The following is a 21,548-nucleotide window of genomic DNA, read 5'->3' on the forward strand; positions in this document are numbered from 1 at the left end:
CATCTTTAATCCAATTTATAAGTGAAGTGGAGTACAAACCAAGTTACAGTCACAAATAATCTACCGTGCCGTTTAAGTAACCTAAGAACACATGTCCATCCCTGACCAAAGATGGACAGTTCACTTCACTTGGTCCCCGGGCGCTACAAGCCGCCCACTGCTCCTGGGGGGTCCTTGAGGAAGGACAGTCCAGGATGGTAAAAAGCAGAAAATAAATTCACCGCGACCTCAGGCTTACCTGCATGTGTGTGTGTGTGTGTGTGTGTCCTGTGTCGCCTCCATATATGCACGTGTGTGTTCCAGTGTGTCGTGTGTGCCATTAAAAACCTGATAAAGGTCTTAATTATTATAACAAATGCCATAAGGCAGCTCAGTACTATCAAATATTTAGCAAGGTAGGAAGTAGATGTTTTCAGTTCTATAATAGCATACTGACTTCCAGAGCACATATTCATACAAGTATAGGCTATCAGTCCAGCTTCTCCAGAGGCCATTTTAATGGTGGTTCTGCTGGAGATCAAGTAGGCCTACTCGTCGCCTCCTCAGCGATACCTAGACAGCAATGTTGATCATCACTGGTAAAGCTCCATCGTTGACTGAGATCATGTTTAGAGCATCCGTTTTGGTATGCTTATGTGAACCATTAATCTTTACCTTCCACGGTTTATATTAAGTGGGTATGCTTTAACCCTAATGTAAAATAAAATGTGCTTCTATATCTGAAAGGGTGAATTCAGAAATGATCATTGCAAAGCAGTTTAGGCTACCCTACAGTGATAGGCTGCCATAATAACTTTCTAAGCTTTGCCAAAGTAAGGGGGAATTTTCAGTGTTGTATTTTAGCACCAAAATCATCTGCAAGAACTTTGTTAGTCTTTTCTACAAGCTTACTTAGTGTAAGCTTCATGATCACTGCTCATGTCCTGTAAGATGAGTGAACAAAAAAAACAACATCCTTTCTGATAGTAGGCTACTTTATTCGTTTAATTTCACATTAAGTTGTAATTCATATGCTAAAAGTATTTTAACGTATTTATACACACTATTAGCAAAACCAAAACAATTCAATGACTACTACAGCTTTTATATATCTGTCTGGAATACACAGGATGGGAAAGCTTTAATTGGACTTCCTTACGTCACACCTTAGCGACACAGCTTTCAGCAAAAACATGGCATCCTACTGTATGACAGTTTCTCGGCTCCGGGTAAGATAATCATATTTTACCATCTTATCCAGACAGAAATGCTCTTTTAGTAAGGTTGAGTACAAGGATATTTGAAAACGGCTAGGCAGTTGTCATTTATTCGTCAGAAAATGTCAAGTAGGCTACAAATCGTTGCTTGTCATCTTTCAGGCTAACTACGCAGTTTCCCAGGTCACTGTGTCCCCGTTAGTTAGATACAATATCTAGCTAGCAAAGTTGCGGTTCATCATAGCAGACCGCAGGACGATTCTATTCATTATGCAACTGGGCTTGATTTTAACATGGAACAGACTTGGCAACGTAGTTTATTTTAACATGGAACAGATTTATTTTGTTCACAGTGTGTTTTAGTTATTCAAAGCATTAAATACATTGGCGTGTTTGTAGTGTGACGTGTTGGTCCGAACAGGTATAAGCCTGTACCTAGCTGAGGTGATCACAAGGGTTAGGTTTGGCTAATGAGCTGTAAAGTGCGCAGTGCCCACGGATCATGTTTACAGTGAACAGAAAACAAAACCAACCTAGTCCACACATGAGATATGATATCTACGTGTCAGTTTTGAATATGAGATTGATGCTTTAACCATGCCTTGATCATATTGCATAGTGTTGCTAGACAAGCGGGATGTCGTTTTTTGCCATGAACTTTATGTCTGTAGTTACAGGGATTCCCAATGCGATTGTGTCCAGGTGTTCTGGTCAGATCTCTTTATTTTTCTTTTCTTTAAGCACCTGATACTTTATGACTGTTAGCACGATGTTTGTTGTTGTTTTGATTTGCTGGGTAGATTTAGGCCAAGGCTTTTTATATTTTTTAAATTTATATATTTTTAGTGCATACTACCTTTGAGAATTGTTTTCTGTATGGTTGGGTTGCACAGTCTGCAGTGACTACAGGCTATGCAAAAGCAACGAGAGATTATAAACCTTTTTTACAATGTAATGAAGCCACATTCTCTGTTCAGGCTTGCGATTTCAACAAGCCATATAAAAAAAAAAAACCTTTGGTGCTGAATGCTCTTGGCGAACTGGCCACTGTGTCAGTCACAGAAAGAAGACAGTAATTGTACTGCACATCAATACATTAACCTGTTATGTTATAGCAGTGGTTCCCAAACATTTCATGGCAGGCCCCCCTTTGACAATGAAAAAAAATGTGCCCATATAGCTTATATAGTTTATATAGCCTATTACCTGTTTTTAATTAAAAAAAAAACATTGTTTCTGCATTTGAACATTTTCAATTTTATTTCATCAATCAGTTAGACAAGTTATAGTTCTTGTTCAAAATGGATGAAATCACCCCTAGATCAAAACACAGTTTTATAATTAATAATAATAATAATAATAATTTATTTTATTTGTAAATTTATAATTGGCCATGTATCGTTACACATTCTTTTGATTGGTTTGTGTCAGGCCGCAAGTCCGTTGTATTAATAACTAGGCTAGCTGTCCCTTCTAACATTTAGGCTAAACTGTAGGCCCTGACCATATTACAGTATATAAGTACAAAGTTGGTTTTGAATTAGGGTTCTTGTTCCATTCCACCATTTTCCCTCGACCAGCACCCTTCTTGCTGTAATTCCATGACCCCCCCCCCCCCCCCCCCCCCCGCAAGGGCCATGCCCCACAGTCTGGAAACCACCAAGTATAGAGTCTCTCTTTTTCTCTCTCTCTCTCTCTCTCTCTCTCTCTCTCTCTCAGCTTTCGCTAGGAGATGGGGCCAGACGATTGCATGTCACAGCAGCCCTCAGCGCCAAGGCCAAGGTGGCCATGAGTCGATTCGAGCCTGGCTCCAGCATCAACTATGAGAAACTGCTTACGAATATCAGTATTGTGAGGAAGAGGTCAGTCCGAACACACACACACACACACACACACACACACACACACACACACACACACACACACACACACACACACAATACTATCCAGATCCAGAATATCAGTATTGTGAGGAAGAGGTCAGTTCAAACACACACACACACACACACACAGCTCACACACACACAATACTATCCAGATCCAGAATATCAGTATTGTGAGGAAGAGGTCAGTTCAAAAGCCCTAAGGACTCTTAGAGCTCGCACACAATACTATCCAGATCCAGAATATCAGTGAATTGCTAATGACATATGTATGTTGCTGAAGGCCTATATATCGCTTTTGTTACTCAGTACACAGTAATGCTTGGAATGTTTAATGTTTTCAAATAAAAGACACACAATATGTTGTCTGTATGGTGGCTTCCATTTCCTAATGATCTTGCCAGAGAATTGGCAAAATGGGACCTTCATGTTTTTTGACCCACACGATACATCAAATGGAGTCATGAAATGAAATCACTTCAAATATTTTATCTCTAAACTGTAATTATCACACGCATATGTCACGATGATGCATCAATGCAATTTCAACGGTTATACAACTATTTGTTACTTAGTTTTCTAGTTCTTTGGCTACATAGATAGATGAACCAAATATGTATGGATTGTTGACATGGTCAGTGTGGTGTCTACACTTCCTGTTTACATGGTCAGTGTGGTGTCTAACACTTCCTGTTTACATGGTCAGTGTGGTGTCTAACACTTCCTGTTCATTGCCCTTAATTACGTTCAGTGAAGGAGCTGCTCACAATTAAGACCAAGTAAACATGACATGGTTTATCAGCCCATTCATTTTGGTCTAATATACAAAGAATCACGAAATTTGACAGTGAAAATGTTAAAGTAACACTATGCAACAATTTGACACTTTTTGAGGTATGGTTTTATAGGCAACTAGTTTTTGGTACCATCCTCAAATTCTTTTTGATAGCTTCTGGTCATGTGAAGGACAGATAAACACCCGTGTCTTCCCCACTAGCCATCCAGGATATACCCTATGTTGTTCTGTGTACCGGGCTGGAACACCCTGTAAAAATGGATGAAAAGCTTTCACAGCATGACATTGCAAATATACTGCCAAAAGACACCAGTTAGCGTGTTGACAAGCTTCTATCAGTGTCAACTTGGCTGTTGGGGGGGTTGCAAGATTTTTGCACGCCTTTTAGGTAGTTAGCTTGCTAGTTTTGGAACAGAACTCCTTATTGCTGCTTTAATCCAGCAGGTGATATTTTCTGGTTTCTGTCTCCCGAAAGGTCAGCTGCATAACAATTTTAAATTGTAGACTTCCACCGTGTGTGTGTGTGTGTGTGTGTGTGTGTGTGTGTGTGTGTGTGTGTGTGTGTGTGTGTGTGTGTGTGTGTCCTCTGGCAGGCTTAACCGTCCCCTCACCCTGTCTGAGAAGATCGTGTACGGGCACCTGGACGACCCGCACGGGCAGGACATAGACAGGGGTCGCACGTACCTGCGGCTGCGGCCGGACCGGGTGGCAATGCAGGATGCCACGGCACAGATGGCCATGCTCCAGTTCATCAGCAGCGGCCTGGCGACGGTGGCAGTGCCCTCCACCATCCACTGCGACCACCTGATCGAGGCCCAGACCGGCGGGGCTCAGGACCTGCAGAGAGCCAAGGTGAGGGGGGGGGGGAGGGGGTACTAGATTGTATTGGGAGAGCTAGGATGGAGGAGGGGGGGGGGGGGGTGGGCAGTGGTACAGGAGGTAAAGAAGTCGTTTGGTAATCAGAAGGTTGCTAGTTCGATTCCCTGTCGAAGCGTCCTTGAGCAAGACACTGAACCCCTAATTGCTCCTGATGTGCAGTGTGCCATCAGTGTAAATGTAAAATGTGTATACATTGTAAGTCACACATATGTAAGTGGCTTTGGATAAAAGCGTCTGCTAAATGACTAAATGTAAATGTAAATGCTGCTGTATCCATTTATTCATCTGACCGGGAGCAAGGGCTAGTCTATTGCACCAGTTTGGGGATGGTCTGATATCTATCCCTCTGTTGCTAAAGCTAATAGAGCAAGACAGGTCTATTGCACCAGTTTGGGGATGGTCTGATATCTATCCCTCTGTTGCTAAAGCTTATAGAGCAAGACAGGTGGTGGTCTGTGACATCCAGAAGACCGCAGGTTCAAATCAGTAGATGTTATGACTGTCAGGGAAAAGACCCTCAACAGTTAGTTAGCAGATTAAAGACACCACTCAGCATGTAAGTGAACTGGACTGTTTACGAACAGGGCCCCGACGGAGAACAGACACCTTAAGTCTGTCTGACGTGCCATGCTAAAAAACACTCCCTTTATTGAAAATCCAATGTTTACACAGGATGGCAGACAGGATTCTGGGATACACTTAGGATACCTGCAGTTTAGCTGAACAGTTTTGCCCAGAAACAAGACATTCCACAATCCCCCAATTCCTTCTTATCTTGCACCTGCTCTCTCCAACAAGACATTCTACAACCCCCAGTTCCTTCTTGCCTTAGGTAAACATATACTTGAGGTATCTGGGTTAACATTCTTGACTCTGCTAATTGTCTTCCAAAGTCCAATCTACATGGAGAACGCAGGGCACACAGCATTTTGGAATAAACCTTAAAACAAAAAGACATTCATGATAAAATATACTAATACTTTCTTTAACAATGACATGAGCACATATTGAAGGAGGTAGTACAAAACCTCCTTTTCCTGATCCACCCTTTTGAACAGGGTTGTAAACCAGAGTACAGACTGGTGGAACAGGGATGGCAAGTTCTAGCCGTCCACACTTACCCTTGGAGAATTGAAGGTCTGTTTATGTGACAAAAGTGCAAAGTTTGGGAGCATGGAACGAGTCTTCAAATCTCTTTCTCAGAATTCTTCTAGTAAAAGTAGGGCAGACGATGGAAACAGAAAGGAAAGAAGGGAGGCAAGGGATAGAGTTGGGAGGGCCAAAAGGTCAAGCCTATCTGTGGCCAAATGTGTTGGCAGAGAGAGAGTGTGCGAAGCAAGTTTAGAGCTGGATTAGTACTTACTGGATCCTGTGTTGAGTAACACGGATTAAAGGAGATTCAGAGGCCTTGTGTGTGTGTGTGTGTGTGTGTGTGTGTGTGTGTGTGTGTGTGTGTGTGTGTGTGTGTGTGTGTGTGTGTGTGTGTGTGTGTGTGTGTGTGTGTGTGTGTGAGGTTACAGAAGAGGAACCCAAATGTAACCCATGGTTCATGTCGTTTCCTCTCTGCCCTTCCACGCCCCAGGATCTGAACGAAGAGGTGTATAACTTCCTGGCAACAGCTGGATCCAAATATGGAGTGGGCTTCTGGAAACCAGGGTCTGGAATCATTCACCAGGTGTGGTATTTTTTTATTCACTGCATGTAAGGATACATTTGTCAAAGTGGATTGATTTGCTTTATGATTTTTTTAAGGAGCTTTACTTCTTGAAGTCATGTGTCACGGAAGGCTTATACTTTGGTAGAGAATTTCCCTTTTGAAAAGGGAGTGAAAAGTCATTAAAAAAAATGACTACACAAAATAAAAACAAATGTTCTGTGTAGCAGAAGGCGCATGCCATGTTTCATTATCAGTGCTGTTTATATATTATTATTATTATAATATTAACATTTGTGCTTCGTATGAACCTTTATCAGTGCTGTTTATATATTATTATTATTATTATTATTATTATTATTATAATATTAACATTTGTGCTCCGTATGAACCTTTATCAGTGCTGTTTATATATTATTATTATTATTATTATTATTATAATATTAACATTTGTGCTTCGTATGAACCTTTATCAGTGCTGTTTATATATTATTATTATTATTATAATATTAACATTTGTGCTCCGTATGAACCTTTATCAGTGCCGTTTATATATTATTATTATTATTATTATCATAATATTAACTCAGTGCTCACTGATAAAGCTTCAATTATGTTTTGTGTGACAATGATTCCAGATCATTCTTGAAAACTACGCTTACCCAGGGGTCCTGCTGATCGGCACGGATTCCCACACGCCCAACGGCGGCGGCCTGGGTTCCATCTGTATCGGAGTTGGTGGAGCGGACGCCGTTGATGTCATGGCGGGCATCCCGTGGGAACTCAAATGTCCTAACGTGAGTTTGCCCACGTGCTTTCAGCCTTAACGCAATTTTTTTTTTTTGTGATCAAATGTTTTTATTTTTTATAACAATGAGTTTATACAGGGAGAGTAAAAAAGCAAAACAGAATAACTAAAAACATACGTATAAAATGTAGATGGGAAGTCCATATAAGTGGCCAGAAAGACAAGGTAGCCTTAACACAATTGTTGTATACTTCAGTGGCCCCTTCAAAGTGGCCTTACAGTGTTTACTGGTAAACACCGGTTCTTGGAATTGTACCTCAATGGAATAACCTTTTATAACCCACCATTCTCACTCCGTCTCGCTCCGTCTCGCTCCGTCTCGATCGCTCCCTCTCTCCTAGGTGATTGGGGTGAAGTTGACTGGTTCGCTCTCTGGCTGGACCTCGCCTAAGGACGTCATCCTGAAGGTGGCAGGTATCCTGACGGTGAAAGGCGGCACGGGAGCCATCGTGGAGTACTACGGCCCCGGTGTGGACTCCATCTCCTGTACCGGTGAGGCGGCAAAACTAACTAATCTGTGCTTCAGATCAATTAAAAACAGATTTGACACATGAATTTACTTTTTTCAACAGACATAGACCAGACAGCTACAGATAAGTTGTGGCCTAAACGTTGATATAGATCACTCTGTGTGGGTCCAGTAACTTTGGGAGGACCTCTTTACACGTCTGTCTTTGTTCGTCCAAACTTCGTCCCTTTGCAAATGAGCACACCAACTAATACTCACTAACATGCAATATGAAGTTGAATAGTCTAGAACAGTGGTTCCCAAACGTTTTACAGTCCCGTACCCCTTCAGACATTCAATCTCCAGCTGCGTGACATTTTCTCAGTAGTTTTGTTTTCTAATTAATGCTTGTTCATCGTTGCGATCGTTATTGTGTTTATAAGAAAGAAATACAGCCTTGCAGGACAAAATACAGGGGAATTTGGGCGATTTTGATGCACAAAATGATGTTTCGGTCTGAAAGTTGCAATTCTGTTTCAAACGGTACATTCTGCGAATTCCGTCCGTTTTCTGTTACCCCTGGGGGTACGCGTACCCCAGTTTGGGAACCGATGGTCTAGAAGAATGACTGTCTGTGTGACTGATATTAGACACTGTAAACCTATAATCCCGACCTTAGTGCCGTAACTAGCCACTAAGCCAGCAGACTCAGTATGACACTGCAGCTCGGACGTGTTGTCTCTCCTGCACCCATAGATAAGATGATCAAAGAGAAATTCTATTGTTTTCGTTGGTATCTGGTTCAGTCCTTCATTCTTGTGCTGGTATCATTGTTTCATTATTGGGCCAGTATGTGACCACTCCATAATAATTACACTTAGACATAGAGTGGCATTGATACTCACCAACTACGAAAATACTTTCCACCTTGAATATTAAGCACAACTTTGACTTGCATATAATCAGAATTTCAATTCAAACTCAGATGGCATGGGATTGTATAGTGCCATACACTCAGTGGCATCTGATCACCAGAGGAGGAACGACATTGCAGCACTGCACCTGTAGTTCATGTAATTGGTACTCTTTAACGACACTAGTTTACGTGCGTGTTTCCTTTGGAACCGGCCCCACCTGGGTGCTCTGGTTGCAGGTATGGCCACCATATGCAACATGGGAGCCGAAATTGGAGCCACAACCTCGGTGTTCCCCTACAACCACCGCATGAAGACCTACATGGACAAGACCGGCCGTGGAGGTGTGTGCGCGCGCACACACACACACACACACACACACACACACACACACACACACACACACACACATGTTACACACACACACACACTCACTCACTCACTCACACACACACACACACACACACACACACACACACACACACACACACACACACACACACACACACACACACACACACACACACACACACACACACACACACACAGACACAGACACACTCTCACACACACACACACACACACACACACACACACACACACACACACACTGCTGTCTGAGAGTGTGGCCCTCCTCTATTGTTCTAGCTCTTCACAGCTCTGTCTCTCTTCTGTCTGTCTGTCTGTCTGTCTGTTCGCTGTCTCACCTGTCTGTCTCTCCTCTGTCTGTCTGTCTGTCTGTCTCTCCTCTGTCTGTCTCTCCTCTGTCTGTCTCTCCTCTCTGTCTGTCTCTCCTCTCTGTCTCTCTCTCCTCTGTCTGTCTGTCTGTCTGTCTGTCGCTCCTCTGTCTGTCTGTCTGTCTGTCTCTCCTCTGTCTGTCTCTCCTCTCTGTCTGTCTGTCTGTCTCTCTGTCTGTCTGTCTCTCCTCTGTCTGTCTCTCCTCTCTGTCTGTCTGTCTGTCTGTCTGTCTCACCTGTCTGTCTCTCCTCTGTCTGTCTCTCCTCTGTCTGTCTGTCTGTCTGTCTCTCCTCTCTCTCTCTGTCTGTCTCTCCTCTCTGTCTGTCTCTCTGTCTGTCTGTCTCTCCTCTGTCTGTCTGTCTCTCTCATCTGTCTGTCTCACCTCTGTCTCTCCTCTCTGTCTGTCTGTCTCTCTCTCTCTGTCTCTCTGTCTGTCTCTCTGTCTGTCTCTCTCTCACTGTCTCTCTGTCTCTCCTCTCTGTCTGTCTGTCTCTCCTCTGTCTGTCTCTCTCCTCTGTCTGTCTCACCTCTGTCTGTCTCTCTGTCTGTCTGTCTCTCCTCTGTCTGTCTGTCTGTCTCTCCTCTGTCTGTCTCCTCTCTGTCTGTCTCTCTCTGTCTGTCTGTCTGTCTCTCCTCTGTCTGTCTGTCTCTCCTCTGTCTGTCTCTCTCTGTCTGTCTGTCTCACCTGTCTGTCTCTCTGTCTGTCTGTCTCACAGAGATTGCCCAGCTAGCTGATGAGTATAAGGATTGCCTCGTCCCAGACCCCGGTTGCGACTACGACCAAGTGATTGAGATCAATCTCAGTGAAGTATGTTAGATGCATCTTCTGACCATAATACTTATTTAACGGCAAGGACAACTGTCCTTCTGCTACTACTATAAATAATAACAGCATTTTTAATTTGTGAATGCAATGATGCTATACTGTATGTACTGCTTATAACAGGAAACAAATAAAACAACTAACTGCAATACTGCAACTGTGTACATATATGTTTTCATTGTGTTAGTGGCCCACTCCGTAGGGGGCCCACTCTAAGCTCCATATTTCTTTTTTTTTAAAGATTTGTTTTTGCTTTAATTGATAGATCAGTGAAGAGTGGGACAGGAAATGAGAGGGAGAAGAGGCGGGGAGTGGACAGGAGAAATGACATCGGGCCGGATTAGAACCCGTGTCCTCCATGGGCGTCTAGCCCGAATGTGGTCGAGGCTACTGTTTGCGCCACAGTGCCCCTCTAAGCTCCATATTTCTAACCGTCTGTCACCTTTTCCTCCCCACCATCTCCTCCTTCAGCTGAAGCCGCACATCAATGGCCCCTTCACCCCAGACCTGTGCCACCCCGTGTCTGACATCGGAGCAGTTGCTATAAAGAGCGGCTGGCCCCTGGAAGTTAAAGTAGGTCAGTGTTGACCCCCACCACCACGCTGGAGGACATCTGACCAAAGACACTTGCTTAGGTCCAACACCTTATTTAGGTCCAGCACTTACCAATACTACTTCATTCTTCATTCATGCTTGTGTCAATCCCATACACTTTAATTAATGCATGTGAATTAAGCCCTCCAAAGATCTGGTTCAGCACTTACCAATACTACTTAATTCTTCATTCAGTGTGTGTCAATCCCATACATTTTAATTAATGCATGTGAATTAAGCCCTCCAAAGATCTGGTTCAGCACTTACCAATACTACTTCATTCTTCATTCAGTGTGTGTCAATCCCATACACTTTAATTAATGCATGTGAATTAAGCCCTCCAAAGAGCTGGTTTCCGTGATGTGAAACTCTAACTGCGTGTACTGTAAAAAAAACCATCTGACTCAATATGCCTGCATTTGTTTCTTTCTTTCCTGCGTCCCACGTGTTGTTGTTTGTGTGTGTTGTTGTTGTTTGTGTGTGTCAGGTCTGATCGGCAGCTGTACTAACTCCAGTTATGAGGACATGGGTCGTGCCGCATCGTTGGCCAAGCAAGCCCTGGACCGCGGGCTGAAGTGCAAGGCCCAGTTCACCGTCACGCCCGGCTCCGAGCAGATCCGCGCCACCATCGAAAGAGACGGCTTTGTGCGTCAGTCACGTCACATCAGTTTAGAACTGTGCAGTTTGAGAGGATGCTGTACGCTCCAGGGGCAACAGTTTGACTGTGATGTCATTTCGTTACGCTTAGAGTCCTCTCTGTCGCTCACTCCTGTCCTTTCTCTCTCTCTCTCTCTCTCTCTCTCTCTCCCTCTCTCATCCTCTCTCTCTCTCTCTCTCCCTCTCTCCTCCTCTCCCTCTCTCTCTCTCTGTCGCTCACTCCTGTCCTCTCTCTCTCTCTAATGCAGGCCAAGATCCTGAGAGATGTCGGTGGGGTGGTGCTCGCTAATGCTTGTGGACCCTGCATTGGACAGTGGGACAGGTGACGCACTTTCTTTTCTGGCTGCATGAAAACTGAATTTTGTTATTCATTTTTTTTTTTCAAACCTCATTGGGCCTCATTCTCGAACGCAGTTAAGAACAAGTTAGGAAGAAATGTCTTCTTAACTCCACTTAGGCCGTTCCTGGGACAATTCTGGCATTCATTAAAATGTTCTCATCTGGGATTCGTTCTTAACTTAGACCAGAATTGAAGAACGCTAAATAAGCAGTCGTAAATTGGCCAGATTGTTCTTAAGGGCTGAATTTGTGAGAAATCGTTGGTGATTCTACAGACATCCTCAGATTTAAATAATTATAATAATAATAAATACGAGAATATTTCTGTCATTAACAATTACGTTTCACATTTATAGTCTTGATTCTAGGAGGCATCGTTATGTCTTAAAATAAATAAAAGCACTACACGAACACTGCAAATGTAAGTGAATAAATAAATAAGCACTAAACTCAATCTCATGGATATAGCCATAGTGGAATAGAATGGACACATCTACATTCTGCCACAGTACCTCCACCTCTGCACCGGTGAAGTTAGGTGTGCGTTTACTGACCTGTGCACCACCGATGTTTGCTTTCCGCTTTGACATGACTGTCGATTGTGTTCGCGTGGATTCTGTCGATTCTGACTGCAAACATCACTACGGTTGCATGCCCTTATAAGGAGCTGGCGGGGCGTGTATGTATGCAAATCCAGGTGAGAATCCTCATTCGGGGGAGCAGAGCTGAGAACACTTCGGCTGTGTAAGAACCCATTTCCAGGCGTTCATGAATCCTGAGGAGATCTTTTCTTACGTTGGTCTTTTGAAGTTGACGAAGATATTTAAGAAGACACTTAAGAAAATGTTTTGAGAATGAGGCCCATTATGTATATGTGTGTTTTTGTGTGTGTGTGTGTTTGGGTGTATGTATGTGTGTGTGTGTGTGTGTGTGTGTGTGTGTGTGTGTGTGTGTGTATTTGGGGTTGGTCAAAATGCATGGCCTTAACTGCCTTTTGAGGGGGTACCTCTTCTTCTATAGCCAGTGGTCATACCCTGTGTTGTCTGAAGCCTTTGATGCCATTAGGGGGGAGAACTTCTTCACTAACTCTTTGGATTTTCCCCGAATCCCCCACAGGAAGGACGTAAAGATGGGAGAAAAGAACACCATCGTCACCTCCTACAACAGGAACTTCACGGGCCGGAACGACGCCAATCCTGCCACCCACGCTTTTGTCACCTCACCCGAGGTATGGGTCTTCTCGACACAAGTGTGAAATGCAAAAGTGCAAAAAAAAATCATTAAGCCTTCATAGAATGCTTTTTCAGCCAATGCTTTTTATAAAATAATGTTGACAGACACTCAATACAATGATGGTCTTACCATCTGTTAAACTATATAAGGATTCTTCGGCGGACCTTCTTCAAAGGATAATTCAATTCAATTCAATTTTATTTATATAGCGCCATAACAATACAATTGTCTCTAGGCGCTTTACAGAGCCCAGAGCCTGAAACCCCCTTAGTGCAAGCACAATGGCAACACGGTCAAGAAAAAACTCCCTGTTAGTCAGGAAGGAACCTTAAGCAGAACCACGGCACATAAGGGGGAACCCATCTGCTTGAGGTCACATAAATGATAAATCAGATCTTTTAAGAACTATTTTGAATACAAATAATAAAAGCAGTATGGTGTCCTTTAGGTCTACACTATGACTTGGGTTAGGGTAACCCTAACCCTCATTACATTTGAAGCATTTTGCCTGTTGTTGGCGCTTGGCATGTTCCTCAGTGTGGAGTCACAGTGCCACTGGCATTGTACGAATAGAAGGATGCTGCGCTCTTCTAGTGAGCGTCGTTTGGCTCTGCCGTCTGTGCAAGTACGGCAGTCCAGACTATTCTCATTTGTAGTTCCACGTTGGTGGAATGAACTACCCAGCACTACCAGAGCAGGGGCGTCCCTCTCTACCTTTAAGAAGCTTTTGAAGACCCAACTCTTCAGAGAGCACCTCCCTTCCTAACTGGCACTTCGACTAGTGCGTAACTTGCAATTACAGCAGTTACATTTCTGCACTTCTTTCTTTCTTTTTATTTCATTTTGTTATATTTCCTATGTAAAGTAGTATTTATTTATTGTTACACCAGGTTCTATTGCTCGTAGCTTGACTATTCTCTCCCTTGTACGTCGCTTTTTTACATTACATTTACATTTAGTCATTTAGCAGACGCTTTTATCCAAAGCGACTTACATATGTGCGACTTACAATGTATACACATTTTACATTTACACTGATGGCACACTGCACATCAGGAGCAATTAGGGGTTCAGTGTCTTGCTCAAGGACGCTTCGACAGGGAATCGAACTAGCAACCTTCTGCTTACTAAACGACTTCTTTACCTCCTGTACCACTGTCGTCCCGTTTTGTCGCTTTGGACAAAAGCGTCTGCTAAATGACTAAATGTAAATGTAAGAACAGGTCATGTGCTGCTCATTGCGTTGGAGGCCAGAAGAAAACCCTCCAGCCATTTTGGATCCAAATCCTCTTTGTGTGGTTCTCTCTCTCTCTGGCTTTTTTCTTAATTGTCAAGACCTGATGATGCCCAGTCTTAGTCGATCTATTTTCTCTCAAATCCATCAGATTTCTGGGATGTCTGACCACTCTGTGCTGATCACATTGCCATGGTTACAGTGCCACTATTACAGTCAGTAAATCAATTAAAGTCCTAAATTTCCCTCGGGATTAATAAAGTATCCATCTATCTATATATCTATCAGTATTGACACAGTATTGTCCCACTGTGTGCAAACATGGGTCTGTTGAAGCAGGAATAGTGCCTTTTTCCAAATGTAGGCAGATTTGTTTTAAGTCATCTCACGGTTTTGATAAAGACAGCCGGCCGGCTCATAATCATCTATGGTACAACAGTGGTACAGGAGGTAGAGAAGTCGTTTAGTAATCAGAAGGTTGCTAGTTCCATTCCCTGTCGAAGCGTCCTTGAGCAAGACACTGAACCCCTAATTGCTCCTGATGTGCAGTGTGCCATCAGTGTAAATGTAAAATGTGTATACATCCTTGTAAGTCGCTTTGGATAAAAGGTCTGCTAAATGACTAAATGTAAAATGTAATGTAAATGGTTTGATAAAGACAGCCAGCTCATAATCATCTATGCATGAAACACCCCTGCTGATCTGTCCTCCCTCTCAGATTGTCACAGCCATGGCTATAGCTGGCACGCTGAACTTCGACCCCGAGAAGGACTTTCTCACCGCGTCCAACGGCGAGAAGTTCCAGCTGGTCCCTCCCACCGGCGACGAGCTGCCCTCTCGCGACTTCGACCCGGGACAGGACACCTACCAGCACCCCCCGGCCGACGGCAGCGGCGTGGCCGTGGACGTGAACCCCGCCAGCAACCGCCTGCAGCTGCTGGAGCCCTTCGACAAGTGGAGTGGAACGGACCTGGAGAACATGGCCGTCCTCATCAAGGTAGAGACAGTGGGGGGGGGGGGGGGACAGTGTGTGTGTGTGTGCGGGCGACAGTGGTACAGGAGGTAGAGAAGTCGTTTAGTAATCAGAAGGTTGCTAGTTCGATTCCCTGTCGAAGCGTCCTTGAGCAAGACACTGAACCCCTAATTGCTCCTGATGTGCAGTGTGCCATCAGTGTAAATGTAAAAATGTGTATACATTGTAAGTCGCACATATGTAAGTCGCTTTGGATAAAAGCGTCTGCTAAATGACTAAATGTAAATGTAAGACGAAGAAGGATGAGAATGGAGAGAGAGAATGGGGAGAAGAAAACTCACTTTTCTGTGACTATCCCTGTAGCTATAATAGCTGTGTAACGGGGTTTTACTCATCTGTGTTAAATCATCAGGGAATTTCTCCAAGGCATGTGTGTAACAGCCAACTGGAACACAACCCAAGCTGTATTATTGTCAAGAACATTGGAAAGACATTATTTGATTACACACACACTCTAGGAGGTTTTTGGGGGGGGATGGGGTTGGGGGGGGTTCCCCAAGGGCGGTCGTGACTAGCCTAGTACATCCTGTGTGTAACTGTTGGATGGATACCTTTTACACATCTGCCGTCAGGTGAAAGGCAAGTGCACTACTGACCACATCAGTGCCGCCGGCCCCTGGCTCAAGTTCCGCGGTCACCTGGACAACATCTCCAACAACATGCTGATCGGCGCTGTCAACAGTGAGAACGACGGCATCAACAAAGTCAAGAACGCCCTGACCGGGGAGTACGGAGGGGTCCCCGACGTGGCCCGCCATTACAAGGTGAGGAAGGAGGGAGAGAAACAGGAGACATTCGTGTGTGAGGAAGAGAAACAGGAGACATTCGTGTGTGAGGAAGGGGGGGGGGAGAAACAGGAGACATTCGTGTGTGAGGAAGAGAAACAGGAGACATTCGTGTGTGAGGAAGGAGGCGGGGGGAGAAACAGGAGACATTCGTGTGTGAGGAAGGGGGGGGGGGGGAAGAGAAACAGGAGACATTCGTGTGTGAGGAAGGGGGAAGAGAAACAGGAGACATTCGTGTGTGAGGAAGGGGGAAGAGAAACAGGAGACATTTGTGTGTGAGGAAGGAGGCGGGGGGAGAAACAGGAGACATTCGTGTGTGAGGAAGGAGGCGGGGGGAGAAACAGGAGACATTCGTGTGTGAGGAAGGGGGGGGCGGGGGGGAGAGAAACAGGAGACATTCGTGTGTGAGGAAGGGGGAAGAGAAACAGGAGACGTTCGTGTGTGAGGAAGGGGGGGGCGGGGGGGAGAGAAACAGGAGACATTCGTGTGTGAGGAAGGGGGAAGAGAAACAGGAGACATTCGTGTGTGAGGAAGGAGGCGGGGGGAGAAACAGGAGACATTCGTGTGTGAGGAAGGAGGCGGGGGAGAAACAGGAGACATTCGTGTGTGAGGAAGGGGGAAGAGAAACAGGAGACGTTCGTGTACCCTTGAAAGAAGTCTGGGCTAAGGGGCAGCACACGTGCAGCAGCTGAATGGAACATTGGAATTCAAGTCTTGTAATGTCTGCTTTAGCCTTACAAACCCCAAATCTTCTTTTATTGTCTTTGTCATCTCATGGATGTTGTTATTATTATTATTATTATGATTGTATTTCTTTAGCATGTCATATTTGTCTTTGTTAGTGTGCACTGCCATTCATTTACATTTACATTTACATTTAGTCATTTAGCAGACGCTTTTATCCAAAGCGACTTCATCATCATCATCATCATCATTGTTTATTCAGGGAGAAATTGACTGAGCACAGGGCTCTTTTGCAGCAATGCCCTGATTGAGGCTACATAGTATAGAAGAACAATACATAAACAAACCATAACAAAACGAAACAGACAAAATACATTAAAAAAAAAAACACATTAAACAACTCAGAAATTAAGTATAAAAAATAAATAAATAAAATAACATAAAGTAAAAAAAAATTTAATCAGAGAATCATTTAAAACAACAGCATTGAGGCACATCCTTATTATCTAAAAGGCTCTTAAATTGGTTGACAGACAAATACTTGGTTAATTTCAACTCCACTTGAATAGTGTTCCATTTATGGGAAGCAAAGAACTTAAAAGCTATTTTACCTATATTAGTTTTTGTAAGGGGGATTTCAAGGGAGATGAGGCTCTGTGACCGTGTATTATGACAGATGGATTTTAATTTTAAAAGTGACATGAGATAATTAGGCAGTTTTCCCACTAAGGCTTTATAAACAAATAAAAGACAGTGTTTTTCCCTTCTGTCTGCTAGAGGGGACCAACCAACATTTTTGTATAAGTTACAGTGGTGGGTCCTGAAAGCGTCTCCTGTAACAAAGCGAATAGCACTATGGTAAACAGAGTCCAGGAGTTTTAAGGTAGAGGTAGACTTACATATGTGCGACTTACAATGTATACACATTTTACATTTACACTGATGGCACACTGCACATCAGGAGCAGTTAGGGGTTCAGTGTCTTGCTCAAGGACACTTCGACAGGGAATCGAACTAGCAACCTTCTGATTACTAAACGACTTCTTTACCTCCTGTACCACATTCACACACTCTCTTGCTCTTCCTCTTCCTCCTCTTTTTTGACGTAAATTTCCCTCGGGATTAATAAAGTATCCATCTATCTATCTATCTATCTATCTATCTATCTATCTATCTATCTATCTATCTATCTATCTATCTCTTCTTCCCCAGGCTAACGGGCTGTCGTGGGTGGTGGTGGGTGATGAGAACTACGGAGAGGGCTCCAGCAGGGAGCATGCAGCCCTGGAGCCTCGCCACCTGGGGGGCTTGGCCATCATCGTCAAGAGCTTCGCCAGGATCCACGGTGTGTGGGTGTGTGTGTGGGTGTGGGTGTGGGTGTGGGTGTGTGTGTGTGTGTGTGTGTGTGTGTGTGGGGGTGTGTGGGGGTGGGGGTGGGGGTGTGGGTGTGGGGGTGTGTGTGTGTGTGTGTGTGTGTGTGTGTGGGTGTGTGTGGGGGTGGGGGTGTGGGTGTGGGTGGGAGAGGGGGAGAAGACCCATCAAGTCAAGTCACATTTTTTTATTTATGTTGCACATTTAAAAACAACAGGAGTTGTACAAAAAGTGCTTTCCAGTTGTGGTTCGTCAACTTACACTAAAAACTAAACAAGAATAGAATAAGAAATTTAAAAGGACTAAAAGCATATCAAACCTATAAAATATATAGGACATAAAAAAGCAGTACAAAATTATTAAGAAGCTAAAACTAAGTGAAAAGAAAATAATTAAGACATAAAAATTAACAAAAGCAAGGGGTGGGTGGAAAAGAGAAAAATAAATAGAAACATAAAACATAAGTACGGATAAAATAACAGATTCAAACTACCAAAACAATAAAAACACAATATAATATAAGAACAACAAATTAAAAGTTAACTTGACCCAAAAAGCTAAAGAGTAGAGCTCAAACCGGGCTAAGAGCAGTTAAAAGAATGCATCACCCGTGGGTATAAGTACGTTTTCAATCTTGATTTAAAAGTGTTCAAGCAGGAAGCAGATTTTAAGAATTTGAGACATTTGTAACTTTCCTATGCATTGCACGGAAACCAGATTGATACAAGATGTCAAGGATCCCATTCTCATTCAAGCTTCGTAATTGATTAAAACTGCCTTTTCGGGTACACGCTTCTTTAGCAAAAGGTTGTATGACCACACTCACTCTTTGGTCAAATCACTCTGACACCCCCCTCCCCACTCACCATTTTAATCTTCCTGTCTCTTTTTCAGTTTTCCATGTTTTAATCCCCTTTCGTTCTGTCTTTCGCTCTCCTCTATCTAAACAGAGACCAACTTGAAGAAACAGGGACTGCTGCCGCTCACCTTCGCTGACCCGTCCGACTATGACAAGATCCGTCCCGACGACAAGATTTCCATCAGGGGCCTCTCGTCCTTTGCCCCTGGGAAGGTGAAGACCACATGTCAGGGAAATTACCCTAAACAGTTAGTTAGCAGATTAAAGACACAACCCAGCATGGAAGTGAACTGGACTTGTTTACGCCACGTCCGGCGGAGAGCTGACACCTTGACCAGGGTCTCTCTGACGTGCCATGCTAAAACAAAGTCCCTTTATTGAAAATCCAATGTTTACACAGGATGGCAGACAGGATTCTGGGATGCACTTAGGATAACTGCACTTTAGCTGAACTTTACTTCTGCCCAGCAACAAGACATTCCACAACCCCCCGATTCCTTCTTATCTTATGTAAACATATACGTGAGGTTTCTGGGTTAACATTCTTGACTCTGCTAATTGTCTTCCAAAGTCCAATCTACATGGAGAACGCAGGGCACACAGCATTTTGGAACAAAACTTAAAACAAAAAGACATTCATGATAAAATATACTAATACTTTCTTTAACACCACACAATGCATGAGTTCAGATACACATGGTTTGAATTGTTAAGTAATGCAAACCCCAGAACACAAATGTGCCCCGACATGAGAAACCTCAAATATGTAGTTTACTGGGAACAACAATTGTTACCACTGCAGGTAAAACAAAGAGCCTGAACGCTTTCAGAATTCACTCAGAATGCTACCATTTAAAATAACATTTACATTTTGTGCATAACGCCACATAAAATTGATGAAGTTAGTCGTTCCGTTGCCCCTTCTGTTCTGTCTCATTTTATGTGTCCATTGACGGTATCTTGTCTCACGTGCCATGTGTGTGTGTGATGACCTCTGTGTATCGATACATGGCGAGTCGTAAAAAGCAAAACGATATTTCTTCTCTCCTCTCTGTGGTTGGCCTCCAGCCCCTGACCGCGGTGATCACGCACGGCGACGGCAGCCAGGACACCATCCAGCTGAACCAGTCCTTCAACGAGACGCAGATCGAGTGGTTCAAGGCTGGCAGCGCCCTCAACAGGATGAAGGAGATCCAGCAGTGAGGAGGAGGGGCCTCAGGGATGAGAGGGCGGGGCCTCAGGGATGAGAGGCGGGGCTAGTGTACACCGAAGGAGAAGGGGGCAGGGGGGGGGTTGCACAAAAAGGGGAGAAAGCAGGCACACACCAAAAACAAAAAAGGTTTTTAATCATTTGTCCCCGTTCCCCAGACCCAGATACTTACCACACATCCACCCACCACTGCCGCTCACTGATTGCTGCTGCCACGGGCACAAACACGCACACACACATCAGGTCGCTGTACGAATGGAACGTGCACACCTCCCACTCACACACACACACACACAGACAGGTTGACTTAGACATAGCCACCTGGAAGTGTAGAATTTAAAATCTTATCCGGGAGCCCTAAAAGAAAAAAACATACAGTACATGCGCTCGCTCGCACACACACACACACGCACACTACACACACACACACACAGACAGACAGGCATCTTGGAAGGATACATCTGGTCCTCGTCCATGCTACTGCAGATGTAGATGATGTAGCTATCTGTAGTCAACGCACTGGTCATTTGTAACCCCTTGTTTCACTGTATGTTTTAATAGTAATGAGTGCTGTCTGCACACTCACAACACAAATATTGTGTTACTTGCACACCTCCTGCGTAGAAATAATACTCCAATGATACTGTGTCCTAATCTATAGTACTGTATATAATGCATTCCATGTTATTGTTGTGGAGAGGAGAGGAGTGGAGTGGAGAACTCTGAAAGGAGATGGCTTGCTTGTGTCTGTTGGCTGACGTTATGTTGTTTAGCGACTCCCTTCCAGTAAGCAGTTGTTCATTTTGTTCTGTAAAGCCAGACTTGTTACTGAAGCCGGGTAAGCACTCATTCTGTGCAGTAGATCATGGAAGCGTGCCGAACTGAACTGTGGTTGGCTGACATGGTAGACATGCTGCTTTTACACCTGTCCTGCTGCTCCTTTGCCTCTGTGTGTGTGTGTGTGTGTGTGTGTGTGTGTGTGTGTGTGTGTGTGTGTGTGTGTGTGTGTGTGTGTGTGTGTGTGTGTGTGTGTGTGTGTGTGTGTGTGTGACGCTGGTCATTTCTTTATTTAATCCCAGAGGACATCCGCCTGATCGTCCCCGTTAAGCCTCTCCCTTCTTTGTGCTGACCTCTTCTGCTCAGTCACACACTCCCTGCCTGAGGTGTGTGTGTGTGTGTGTGTGTGTGTGTGTGTGTGTGTGTGTGTGTGTGTGTGTGTCTGTGTCTGTGACGCTGGTCACCCTCTCCCTTCTTTGTGCTGACCTCTTCTGCTCAGTCACTCTCCCTGCCTGAGGTGACATCCTGTCTGTCTGTCTTCGACGCTGAACTAAACGCACAAATCTATAGTGTGCAGTGTAACCTGCGTGTAAATGCACATTCTGGCGGCACGCAGATGCTCTGTTACTCTTA

General features: G+C 44.1%; 1 protein-coding gene across 2 annotated transcripts; it reads left to right on the forward strand.

Annotated features, from left to right (window-relative positions):
* Window positions 1-1,107: 1,107 nt before the first annotated feature.
* On the forward strand, window positions 1,108-20,501 carry LOC105897968 (aconitate hydratase, mitochondrial-like). 2 transcript variants are annotated; one of them, XM_031576924.1, is made up of 17 exons: window positions 1,108-1,208; window positions 2,916-3,058; window positions 4,469-4,727; window positions 6,337-6,429; window positions 7,047-7,205; window positions 7,558-7,708; window positions 8,818-8,922; window positions 10,033-10,124; window positions 10,611-10,716; window positions 11,221-11,378; window positions 11,639-11,712; window positions 12,846-12,957; window positions 14,915-15,193; window positions 15,802-15,993; window positions 17,911-18,043; window positions 19,020-19,141; window positions 19,997-20,501. In XM_031576924.1, exons 1-17 carry the CDS (start codon window positions 1,173-1,175, stop codon window positions 20,129-20,131), a joined length of 2,349 nt encoding a protein of 782 aa, XP_031432784.1. In that variant the 5' UTR covers window positions 1,108-1,172; the 3' UTR covers window positions 20,132-20,501. The 2 variants fall into 2 exon arrangements, with proteins under 2 accessions (XP_031432784.1, XP_042564816.1); XM_042708882.1 differs by lacking the exons at window positions 1,108-1,208; window positions 2,916-3,058 and adding an exon at window positions 3,225-3,263.
* Window positions 20,502-21,548: the final 1,047 nt, after the last annotated feature.

The sequence above is a fragment of the Clupea harengus genome, chromosome 1, assembly GCF_900700415.2.
Source record: "Clupea harengus chromosome 1, Ch_v2.0.2, whole genome shotgun sequence".
In the NCBI taxonomy this organism is placed as follows: domain Eukaryota; kingdom Metazoa; phylum Chordata; class Actinopteri; order Clupeiformes; family Clupeidae; genus Clupea; species Clupea harengus.

Excerpts from the sequence above, each read along its gene's own strand:
- LOC105897968 (XM_031576924.1), top strand. The coding sequence starts at position 1,173 with ATGGCATCCTACTGTATGACAGTTTCTCGGCTCCGG. Across the intron at positions 7,709-8,817 it reads GGACTCCATCTCCTGTACCG|GTATGGCCACCATATGCAAC; the intron begins GTGAGGCGGCAA and ends CTCTGGTTGCAG. Across the intron at positions 11,379-11,638 it reads CCATCGAAAGAGACGGCTTT|GCCAAGATCCTGAGAGATGT; the intron begins GTGCGTCAGTCA and ends TCTCTAATGCAG.